Here is a 12,167-nt window from a genome sequence, read left to right as displayed (position 1 = left end):
TTAACGAGCCAGCGATTGCCTGCTCGCTCTACCTTTGTCTCTGTTCCTTCATCTTTGATGGACATGCTACCATGACACTTGTTCAGGGAGGTAGTTAGTCACCTTTCTAACAAAGGGGTTGCGTTTTGACAAACCCAATGAATGTACTTTGTCTTGGTACACGTTTAGATTAGAGATAAGGTAGAGCGAGGGGTCCTCATCATGGTAGGGGACTGTTGGTGGTGTTTTGAGGTGAATGTGTGCATTACCTCTCTGAAAACCAACATTAAATACGGACTTTAGTCTATATATATTCTGCCTATGACAGTAGATTGAGGATAAATCCTATTTTGAGGTTCTGAGGATTTACATGGATTGGAATTTCAATGCCAAAACTATATGCCAGGTGTATCTGTGAAGGTTGCACAATGGAGATAGTAGCAGATCTAAGGATTTGTTCGACAAGGTCTAGGGAGACCAGGTATGCTGGAATCCTTCCACCACTCAGACTGTTGACTGAGGAGCTAATTTCCTTGAGGTCCTGCATTAGATCTCTAACGATACACGCATAAATTGTTTTCTCTGACAAAGTCCCTAAAGCTTGCAAAGTGTTATTGATAAGAACGGATTGCAAATTTACAGTGACTATAGTACCCTGAAGGGTTTTACCCAGGCCCTGTAATTGTTCTTGGAGTCGTCGTCTCTGCTGGATTTTTGGACGATGGCGACGTGTGCATCTGAAGTTGGCGAACTGTTTTCTGGACCAAGTGGTCTCGGTTTGTCAACCTGAGCACAAATGTGTCCACGACGGCAGTCAATGAGCGGAGCCAATCGGTTCAGTAGGTCCTGGCCAACTAACAGTGGTTCCGTATTAATGGGACATATGTAAACAGGGTGTACTAGCATCATCCCTTGAAAGGTGTCAATCCAGGCCCGTTTTGTGATAGACGACCTATCTTGCGTGTAGCTTGTGATGCTTACGTTGCAGGTCTCTGTCTATAACAGTTTGCCAAGGGAGACCTTTGCTCTAGCCACCTCTGCGAAGGTGTTGGAACCCATTAGACTATTTCGGAACCGGTGGTAGAGTAGTGTGTGGGAGCGGAATGACCCATGTGTCAGGCGTTGCCCTTACGGTACAGATCGCCCAAGAAGGTCAGAAAGGAGGGTGTGGCATGTTAGGAGTGACTGTTTTGGTCACAAAGTAAACTTTGGCATTAACGGGAGGGGGTACATCGTCTAGTCATACTGACGAGGTTTCAGCGCCGTGTTCCTTTGAGGAGTTCGACGGACCTGGTGAACAACGGAGCACGTCAAGCTTAGTTACCAACTCAGTCAAGCGTCTCCTAATATCCTCCATTTCCTCTCTCAAATCTTGTTCTCTGAGGGGATTTGAAACCTTTTCTACCCACTCACCTTCTTGTTTGGGTTTTCGTTCGAACCGCGCATTTCCTTTCGGCCGGTGAACGTTTTGTTGTTTAGGCCTGCCATGACCCTGGGGGTCTGTCTGGTCACCACCCCCTGGTTCTGTTGCCTACCCTGCTGGCGGGGTAATCGGCCCCTCTGGGGTCCTGTTCTAGCATTCACCTTAACGCTAGGCATTTCGTTGCCTTCAAGCGCTAGGTCTGCATATGAGACTTGGATCCCCAGGGCTCTGGCGTCGCTTTCGTGCCCTCGGGCAGGGAGCACGCATGTTTCCCATGCCAGTTGCGCGTATCTTCTGATTTCCTGCATGGTGGGGTTGCCCATTCTGCAGTGCATCGTGACGTCATATCGCACGCACTCGTGGAGATTGTGAAGGAAAAGAGACTTGAAAGCTCGTTCCTCCTCCAGACCTGGTGCGTTACATCCTTGGAAGTACGTGGTTCTCAGGCGTCTATAATATTCACGCGGAGGCTCGTGTCTCTTCTGGGTGATGGTGAAAGCAGCTAAGGTAGCGGAGGCTTCGTTGATATACAGCGAATATTCCTCACGTAGGGCTTTACACAGAGCTGAGTAGCGGTTTCGTGTACCAGTCGGTAGTGTTTCCATGAACGCATGGACACTCCTTACCGTGGTCTTCCATATAAGCTTAGTTTTTCACGCGACGAAGTGTAAGGCAAATCAATCAGGCAGTGCTCAATTTCCCTAAGATAATTGTCGATGTCTGAATCTCGATTACTTGTGTCAAAGCGTTCTATGTCCCCTGCGAGGGACTCGAGTTGTCGGATGCGCAAGCGTTGGTGTCGGTATGACCATGGGTCATCCGAGTCATCCGAAACACCATAGTCACTCGGATCGCTATAGCGATGAGGACGACTTCCTCCCCTTCGTGGTGGGGAAGGAGTCCAGTCGACGCGTGGGGGTGGACCCCGGGTTGCGTACAGCTCCCTGGCTAATGTGATCTTCGAGCCGCTTACACCACTCTGGGGTTGAAAATAATTGTCCCCCCTTCGTGGTGTGGAATCAATCGGTTTGAAACGCAAGGTGGCGTGACTGAAAACTGACTGGGGGGGCAACTATAAGGAGGGGAACCTGCATCCAACCAGCGGGCCGCTGGAGGATTTTGAAAGGTGTCTTGGAGGACGAAGTCAGAGACTGTACCACTAGGGGCAGCTCGGCTCCTAGCGTGTGTCCCTGGGTTTCTCGGGGGCACATTCCTACGTGTATCGCTAAAAAGGGGGCCCTCTTCTATGTCAGATGTTGTGCTGTGCGTTTCGGCTGCACTTACCTGATCTGACTCTACTTTTAGCTGGGCAGCTTGAAGCTGCCTGCGCAGGGTTTCATTTTCCTCCTGCATCCGGGCATTATCTTCCTGTGCCTGGACTTTCTCAGCTTGGGTGCACCTAACTTCTTGGTGCAGGCTGAGATTTTCCCTCTGCACCGCTTGATAGCTGCTCTGCAGCTGGGTGAGCTGGGCCTGGTGCTCTGCGGTTTGCAGTTGGGTTCTGCGGTGATGGAGGAACATTTGGCCCATTAGGTCCAGGATTTTGCGCATTGGCTTCCCGACCGGGTTGTTGACATAATCAACTAGTTCCTGCAATGCTTCATCACAACGACTAATATTGTAGCCGTTAAGGTTATCTCTCTCCTCTATGGAGAGATGGAGGACAGCAGCAACTACATCTTGCAGCGCTGGGTCGACTAACCTCTGTGGAGCTTCAGCTCCAGTCACGCAGGGCGACTGGTGACTCATTTTACTGGGGCTGTAAAAATTCTTGTGACAGTTGCTCTGATAGCTTGTTGTTTTACAGTTGCTATAATGCTAACACGAAAGCACAGGTGAGAGGCTTCGACCTGTGGCTTACGGTCTACTGTTATGATGTGCGAATTTCACTGCGTTCTCTCTTTGGTGGACGACAATGATGTGACTTGGCACCTCTCTGTAACATCTAAATGAAAGCGTTAGGAGTTAAATAACAACAGCAGATTTTAAGCAGACTATAGTAAATTTACCAACCCCTAATTCACTCTTAAGAGCACTTTCACACCACACTGGCTTATGTTTGGCAAGTTTTGAGAAGTAAATTGTCAAACAGAACCAAACTTTGAAGTAAGGATTCAAGTTATTACTTTGGATTCTTATGCATACACACTGTGACAGAACTGGCACATAGGATGCCTCACACGGGGCACCAATTATTATGTAAGGCTTTACTGGTTGTTTAGATCAGTGTTACTATCAGAAATAATTAATAATTATTTCTGTAGTTATTAATTAATATTTAAATTAATCAATTGAATCTAACTCATTAAAACCTCATATGGGGCTCCAGTAAATGTAGTGTGCTACGTTTAGGAGCAAGTTTGGTTATTAGCAATAATTAATAATTATCAAAGATAATTATTAATTATTAAAATCAATAGAACATTGAGCTTTTTTAAATCCTTTAAATCAACAATTATCAAAGATAATCGTTAATTGTTAACATCGATGAAACATTAATTAAAATTAACACTAGCTTATTGATCATTCAAATTCGATCATCAAAGATAATTATCAATTATCAAAAATCAATAGAATATTAATAAGGATTAACATTGACGGGGCACCACCCTGAAATCAGGGACTAATAACCAAATAGTATAACAGTCTCAATATTAGATTGTTTTCTTAGGAAAATCGACATCTGAAGAATATCGATTTTCGGGAAAAAAACAATGAATGAAGGTTTGAATCAGAGTACTGACATCCCGTCAGCATGACACAGGCATATGCAAAACAAACCAAAACACTTCTCTTTGTAATATAAACAGTTTATTTATGCAGTAATAACAATTAATAATTAATTACAAGACCAAGTGGCCTGATCTGGCCAAGCTATGTTGAGCCAGAAGCGGCCCAGTGCTTTAACGGCATAACTAAAAAAAACACGAGGCATTCGGCTGCAGCAACACTCGGACCAGATTATACCTGCCAATGCCAAGTCTGAGCCGCAGGCACGGCTAGGTTACTGAGCTGGGGCCGATTACTATGTGCTATCTGGGTCTGGTTGAGTTGACATGGAATAACCCAGTATTGTTTGGTCTTTCTAGGGTTTAGTGTACACAAACACTGATGTTGAGGAAGTTCATGAGTGGATTGTGAAGCACTTCAGGGATCATCGTCTCTTCACCAGAGTGTCTGAAGAAGAGCTGGTATGTTTTACACAATCACGTGTTCTCTGTCTGTTTCCCTTTTAACTCAAACATTTTGTTTCCCAGTCACATTTTTATGGTACAATACCAGCAAAAGCATCACAATATCAAGTAGTGTCAGAATACCTCATGTTGTTTGAAAGTGGTGGCTCTTGTAGGGTATTGTATTATTTATAGTTTACACAAATATTATTAGGGACCAAAATTTGGCACACTTTGGATAGGGGAGTGTCTGAACATTCCTGATAGTAAATTCTGAGTCTCTACCTCAAACCCTTTAGCTCCATCAACAGTTTAAATTTGCACTTATCAGAATCAGAATCAGCTTTATTGCCAAGTATGCTTACACATACAAGAAATTTGTCTTGGTGACAGGAGCTTCCAGTGTACAACAATACAAAAACATAAAAACAGCAGCAAGACAGATAAAAATAAAACTAATTATACACACACATACATACATACACACAAACATATGGGTAGTGCAAATCTAATACAATCGGTTATGTACAGTGCAATTACAAATCTGTTATGTACAGTGCAAATGTTTTGTTTTGTTTTTTCCCAGAGGAATGAAATGGCAGAAGAGGTTGGATGTGTTGGATAAATATAAAAAAGACTACACTGTGTATTGCACATAGTTATTGCTCAATGGGACAATTTAACTGTTCATGAGATGGATAGCCTGAGGAAAAAAAACTGTTTCTGTGCCTGACGGTTCTGGTGCTCAGAGCTCTGAAGCGTCGGCCAGGAGGCAACAGTTCAAAAAGGTAGTGGGCAGGGTGAGTGTGGTCCAGAGTGATTTTTCCAGCATTTTTCCTCATTCTGGAAGTGTATAGTTCTTGAATGGGGGGCAGGGGGCAACCAATAATCCTCTCAGCAGTCCGAATTGTCCTTTGTAGTCTTCTGATGTCTGAATTCATAGCTGAAAGAGCGCTTCCAAATTAGGACAGCACATTCTCTTTAACATTGTTACATCTGTGCACCAACTTTCATTGATATAAATGCATGTTCTACCGCCTCTCGTTTTCCCCGTTAACTCCGTGATGCGATCCGCTCTGAACAGCTGAAAGCCCGGCAGATGTAACACGCTGTCCGGAATGGCTTCACTCAGGTTTCTGTGAAGCACAAGGCAGCAGAGGTTGAAAAGTCCTTGTTTGTGCGGGTGAGGAGATGTAGTTCGTCTGTTTTGTTAGGAAGAGAGCGGAGATTCGCAAGATGAATGCTCCGCAGCGCTATTCGAAAGGGACCGACGGAGTTTGACCAGCGCACCGCCTCGTCTCCCTCGCTTGCGTCTCCTGAACAACAAAGCCGCGCCTCCAACTAAAATGTCTAGCAAATCGTCTGAATATTCAAAAACCTAGAAAAGATTGTCTGGTACATGCTGTCGAATGTTCAGCAGTTCATCTCTGTTAAAACTGACTGGAAAAAGATGACTAAACACAGGACAAACAAACAAAAACAACAAAAGAACTTAGGAGCTCCACACCGAGGCATCCATCCGCGGCACCATCATGAGGATCATTATTTTTGTCATAACTTTGGAACCAAATGGCCTAGAAACAAAATAATTTTTCTCTCTGATTCCTTCAGGCCGAGTCAAATGCATACCATGATTACAATTTCTGAATACAAGATTTTTGGATTTTGAGTTTTCTGAAAAATCTACTTTTTCAAATTCCACCTAGGCCGCACGTCTGATTCACACCAAGTGTGTCATATTTCATCTAGGGACACTTTGTTAAAAGCTTTTTAATAAACCTAACCCATTTTGTAAAACGAGTCGACAAATTTGACAGCAAGTACGCCAAATGAGTTGTGAAGCTATATATTGGCAACACTTTGGGGATGGCCATATTGGGCATCGGCTTTTTTAAATTTAGTAGAAAAATGCTATATTTTACAAATGCATTGGCGTATCGTTCCGAAAATGTGTAGGTGTCAGTGGGTGCATGCCCTGAAGGTCAAGTAATTTGTATTTGTATTGCGCTTTTCACAACACACATAGTTTCAAAGCAGAAAAAAATGTCAGTAATATCAAAAAGTTCTTATTGAGCGATTTAAATAAAAATTGTGCTTCAAAAATGATTTGTCTTTAGGCCCCCAGTGAGCAAGCCTAAGGCGACTGTGGCAAGGAACTCAAAACATAAGATGTTAGTTAATGGAGAAAAAAAAACCAAGAAACCATGCTAAGCTGGGGGAGCCAGTCTCCCTCTGGAAATACAGTATGAATTTAATGCCAATATTACTTATATATTTGTAACACAAATTATTTATTACACAAACTGAGTGGATGTTGTTGGGACATGTTTAAAACTAAAGGATATTGATTGAACTGTAAGTCTTTGAAGCCCATCCCGAATTGACTGTGGAAGTGCATGTAGATGCAGTGTCATTTTTAAATCAAATCAAATCAAATCACTTTATTGTCACACAGCCATATACACGAGTGCAATGGTGTGTGAAATTCTTGGGTGCAGATGTGGCCGATGAAGGCTTTAATTGGCATCAATTAATTTGTTTTGCAGTTTAAGAGCGTATAATCCATCCTATGACCAAGATGATGAAGGCAGAGGTCAGTTAGTTGTGCCTCACAGTCCGGCTGGAAGCTTGTGGCAGTTCATTTTCAGTTAAGTCCATCCTAAGTCAGAGGTGTAGGCAGTGGCCATTGAAGTATCCCTTGAGTTGGCAGCAGTTCATCCTCTGTGAAGTCCATCGCAGTAGACTGAAGTGATGCAGATAGTGATCATTGAAGCGCCCCTCACTGTCTAAGTGGCACAGGCTGCAGTTAGTAGTCATCGCTCAGCAACACATAGCAGTAGAAGAGGGACATCGGGCTGGACCGGAGCTGGATCTAGCAGGCTCTGGTAAACTGGAAACAAATAGAATATTATTAGTGATAGCAATAGAATATATGAACTGTTTCCAATTCCAGCAGACCTAATTATTGCAGCATAGTTTTGGGTTAAGGGATAAATTAGGTGTATGCCTGGCTGAATAGAAGAGTCTTTATTCTAGACTTATACTGAGAGAGTGTCTGATTCCCAAACAATGCTAGGAAAGCTTTTCCATAGTTTAGGAGCCAAATAGGAAAAGCGTCTACCTCCTTTTTGTGGATTTTGATATTCTAAGTACTATCAACAGGCCAGAATTTTGCGACTGTAGTGAACGTGATGGATTATAGTGTGATAGAAGGTTGCTTAAGTACTAAGGAGCTAGACAGTTTAAAGCTTTGTAAGTAATTAGCAGTATTTTTTAAATTGATATGAATATTCCTCGTTTGCACAAACAAAGTGGTAGCGGTCCTATAAATAGGATCTAAACCATGAATTATCACTTCCACTGTAAGTGCCTCACTGTAACCTTGATTTTTGCTTCTTTTTTTTTTTTTAAGAAATGGAGGAACGAGTCGAAATACATTTTTGTGGTAATCAACATTATGCCACAAATGCTGTCGATTGAGCTTAACTTGTACTGAATCCGGAACATTCCTTTAAGTCATAGCGCAGGTGTTGTCAATAATGGGTGTACGACAAACTGTGCTGGACATGTTAGGCACCAAAGTTTTGTATGGAAGAATAAGAAGAAGAATTGAGAGTAATAGTGATGCCTTGCTAAAGCAAGCATGCTTGCAGTGGCAAAACACATCACCCCAATATCCCACCAAAAGCCTCACAACACTTCCCTGAGTCAAAAGAGTCCACCCCCATTTCTCTGTGATGCTCTAATGCACAGATATTGGTGTTGCAAATCGGTTGCTAAGATGCTCTGGATGGTTGCTAGGCACTTACGAGGGTGATACTACAAAGTCTACGTGCCTGGCCAAATCAAAAGAGCCCACCCCCATGTCTCTACGATGTTTTAATTCAGAGATATGGATGTTGCAATACAGTTGCAAGGGTGCTCCATCTGGTTACTAGGCATTTGCCAGGGTGATACTGAAAACAGGATTCCCACGGATCCTTAAGTCTTAATGTCTTAAATTCAGTTTTCCAAAACTTAAGGTCATACCAAGTCTTAAATATCCTAAATGATACAACAAAAGTTTTAATTATCACTTAAAGATGTCTTAAATTTGGAGGCGGAAAGACATGAATCTTGACCTAATGTAATTATCAAACTTCAAAAGAATATGATTTAATTAAATGCATGCGCGGAGGTCACGTGATGCCATGCGAGGAGCAGACATGTAAACGGCGAGCTCTGTGCACTTTGCTAGTTTTTTAATTATTTTCATGTTATAATCTGGTGATATTCGATACACCCAGTTACATATTTGCTCTTTGAGGTAAACATGGCAAAGAAGTCAAAATCATCGGGCTCTGGAGACATTAAAAAACACTTACATGCTCAAGCTGAAACCTCTGACAGGATCTCGCTGTAATACGTCGATCGATTACAGCAATGGAAACTCAATTCTCTGAGTTGGTTACAAGAGTGGCAGATGTAGAGAAACGGATAGATTATCTGGAGTCATCGGAAAGGGAATTATTCGCTTATCTGCCACAACCAAAATAGACCTGGAAAGCATTTTGGAAAAACTGGAAGATTTCGAAAATAGGAGCCAGTGGAATAATGTACGGATTGTTGGAATTCCTGAGCATGAAGGCAGAGATATGGTGAAATTCCTAGACAAGCTCTTCTCAAATCTGCTCAACATAACAGGCCATAAGCTGGAAATCAAGCGAGCTCAAAGAGTCCCGGCTCGCAGATCTGCTGAGGGAGACGTGCCCTGATCAATTCTGGCCACATTTCTGAGATCATCCGATAAAGATCTCATGTTGTGCCAGGCGAGGAGCAAAGGAAAGTTTTCTTGGAAGAATCACAATATTTTCTTGTTCCCGGACTTTGCGAATTCGATGAGAGAAACGTGATCGGTTCAAGGAATGTAAGAAACTCCTACATCAACGGAAGATCGCTTTTGCACTGATGTTTCCGGCCAAACTGAGAATAGACACCAAGGACGGCCGCAAAGTATTTTTATGCCCCAAGCAAGCACTGTCCTTCATAGAAACAATGGGTGAGTAAACCATTGGGTGTTTCTCATGTGAGTGGATTGACTCAACTGTGTAAGGAAGCTGGGCGTCATTTTTGTTTCTTTTTGTGTTGGCTCCACCTAGCGGCTGGAGTTTGTTTTGGGGTATGACACTCCAAGGGACTTTTGCATTGACGGAAGATCGCTTTTACACTGAAGTTTCCGGCTAGATTGAGAATGGACACTATGGATGACCGCAAAATATCTACATGCTCTAACAAAGGATGTCTTTTGTAAAGTTGACGGACTGAGTAAGTCATGGTGTATTCTTTTTTTTTTTTTTTTTTTTTTTTTTTTTTTATTACGTGGCCTCCGAGTGAATTTGACTCTTGACCATCTGAGGAACGGGACGCCTGTTTTGTTTCTTTTTGTGCTGGTTCCGCCTGGCAGCTGGAGCTTGTTTTGTGGGGTGACACTGCTCCGGGACAGTTGTGGATGAATCAGTTCATTCTTTGTGCTTATGCCTCCTGTCGGCTGGAGTTTTGTGGGGTATTTTTGCAGGACATTGGAATGATTACGTCATCTGCTGCACTCATAAACAGCCAGCTCACTGAACACTTGTTTGTCTGTCTGAGGAAACTGAACGGCTTTATATCGGCTGGAATTTGTTTTGTGGAGGAACACACCTTCGAGGCAGTTCTGTGAATGAATCTACATGTTCTTTTTGTTTATTCTGCCTATTGGCTGGGGTCTGTTTTATAAAGTATTTTCTGTTATTTAATTCTGCCTCACAAATTTGTGAGGCAAAATTGAGATGGCAAAGTTGTCGCGGGGGCTCTCGTAGGCATACGTGGACCTTTTGAATTTAGAGGGATCCATTGACAATGGTTGGCGCTGTCGTGCACAGTGTTAATGCATATGTTTTTCTTTTGTTCTGTTTGTTTGGTTCGGGGGGGAGTTCAGGGTTTGATTGTTGCACTGTTGAAATGTGGTCTTTGTAATCTTGTCTTTGACGCACAATTTATTTTTTCTATTATATCAAAATGTCATGTTAATATGAGTGGGTTATCTTTCCCCACATGGAATGAGAATGGGTTGGGGCACTCCATAAAAAGAAGGAAGGTTATTTCTTAAGCGTAAGAAATATGAAATTGTGTTTCTTCAAGAAACTCATCTTTCCTCACAGGAAGCTGAAAAATTTGGGAAGATATGGGGTGGACATGTTTTCTTTAGTGCTGGCTCAAGTAAAAGCAGGGGGGTCATTATATTGATAAATAAACATCTACAATTCAAATGTCTCAAACAGATTAAAGATAAATTAGGAAGAGTCATTATAGTTTTAGCAGAAATTCAGGGGCAAAGGTTGATTTTGGCTAATATTTACGCACCTAACGCTGATGATCAGGGCTTTTTTATAGATCCTGAAGGGATGTTGCAAGCCGCTGGCACCCCTCATGATATAATATTGGGAGGAGACTTTTAATCTTTTGATGGACTCAGTCTTTGATCATAGTGAAGCAAAAGTGTGCAAGCCCCCTAGAGCAACATTGACGATTCACAGGATGTGTACAATTCTTGGTCTTGCAGATATTTGGTGACTTTTGAACCCATCTGGTAGAGACTATACATTCTTTTCATCAGTCCATAAGATTTATTCAAGAATAGTATAAATATATATATTTTTATATATCTAAGTCCCTCATTCAATCTGTTGTCTATTGCTCAATTGGAAACATTTTAATCTCAGATCACGCCCTGGTGAGTTTGGAGGTGTTGCCACATATGGAGAAAAAGAAATCATATAGCTGGCGCTTTAATGTATCCCTTTTGCAAAATCCTGATTTCCAACAAATGCTAAAGACTGAAGTCAATGTCTATATGGAGACCAACTGGTCCTCAGTATTCTCTGTGGGCATGGCTTGGGAGGCACTTAAGGCAGTTCTTAGGGGTCGGATCATACAGTATGCCTCATTTATCAAAAAATCCAAAGCACGAGAACTCGTGGAGTTGGAAGGGAATATTAAAAGTGCAGAGGCAGAGCTGAAGCGCCATATGTCATCTAATGGCCTCAGAGATTTGACCCGATTGAAATACAGATATAATACTATTTTGTCGCAGAAAGTGGAGTTTTGGTTATTCAGGGCAAGACAGTCATACTTTGAGTCGGGGGACAAAGCAGGAAAACTTTTGGCTAGATATATAAAACAGAGAGAGTCTTTTTCTGCCATTCCCTCAGTGAAATCTACTGGTGGTGAAATTTTTACCTCGGCCATTGATATTAATAATGCCTTTAAAGAATTCTATCTTGATCTTTATAGTTCCAGGTCTTCGTCTACTGAAACTTAGAAACTTTGTGGAACCATGAGAACTCCCTAAATTGATGACTGAGCAAAACAATTCTCTTGATTCTGAGATAACCTTGGATGAGCTTGGTAAGGAAATTAAGGCCTTGCCTACAGGCAAGGCTCTGGGGCCAGATGGTTTTGCTGTTGAATTTTTTAGATCTTATGCTACAGAACTGGCTCCACTTTTGTTAGAAGTTTATAAGGAATCATTAAAGAATGGAAAGCTTCCGCCAACCATGACACAAGCCTGGATC

General features: G+C 42.3%; 1 protein-coding gene and 1 long non-coding RNA gene across 3 annotated transcripts in view; one reads left to right on the top strand and one right to left on the bottom strand.

The window, feature by feature from the left end:
- Positions 1–12,167, top strand: part of mettl1 (methyltransferase 1, tRNA methylguanosine) — a 113,684-nt gene that overhangs the window by 70,386 nt on the left and 31,131 nt on the right. The window contains exon 5 of one of the 2 annotated variants that reach the window (XM_051672381.1): positions 4,492–4,593. The exons of the other annotated variant lie outside the window; for it this stretch is intronic. Coding sequence (XP_051528341.1) covers positions 4,492–4,593 — 102 coding nt within the window. The remainder of the gene's footprint in view (positions 1–4,491; positions 4,594–12,167) is intronic. 2 annotated transcript variants of the gene reach the window in all.
- The window catches only part of LOC127425997 (uncharacterized), a 31,310-nt gene continuing 23,754 nt past the window's right edge, over positions 4,612–12,167 (bottom strand). The window contains exon 3 of the long non-coding RNA XR_007894725.1: positions 4,612–7,465. This is a non-coding gene — a long non-coding RNA (uncharacterized LOC127425997). The remainder of the gene's footprint in view (positions 7,466–12,167) is intronic.

The sequence above is a fragment of the Myxocyprinus asiaticus genome, chromosome 35 (assembly GCF_019703515.2).
Source record: "Myxocyprinus asiaticus isolate MX2 ecotype Aquarium Trade chromosome 35, UBuf_Myxa_2, whole genome shotgun sequence".
Classification (NCBI taxonomy): domain Eukaryota; kingdom Metazoa; phylum Chordata; class Actinopteri; order Cypriniformes; family Catostomidae; genus Myxocyprinus; species Myxocyprinus asiaticus.
The sequence above is the reverse complement of the archived record's forward strand: the minus strand, read 5'-3'. Positions and strand labels throughout refer to the sequence as shown.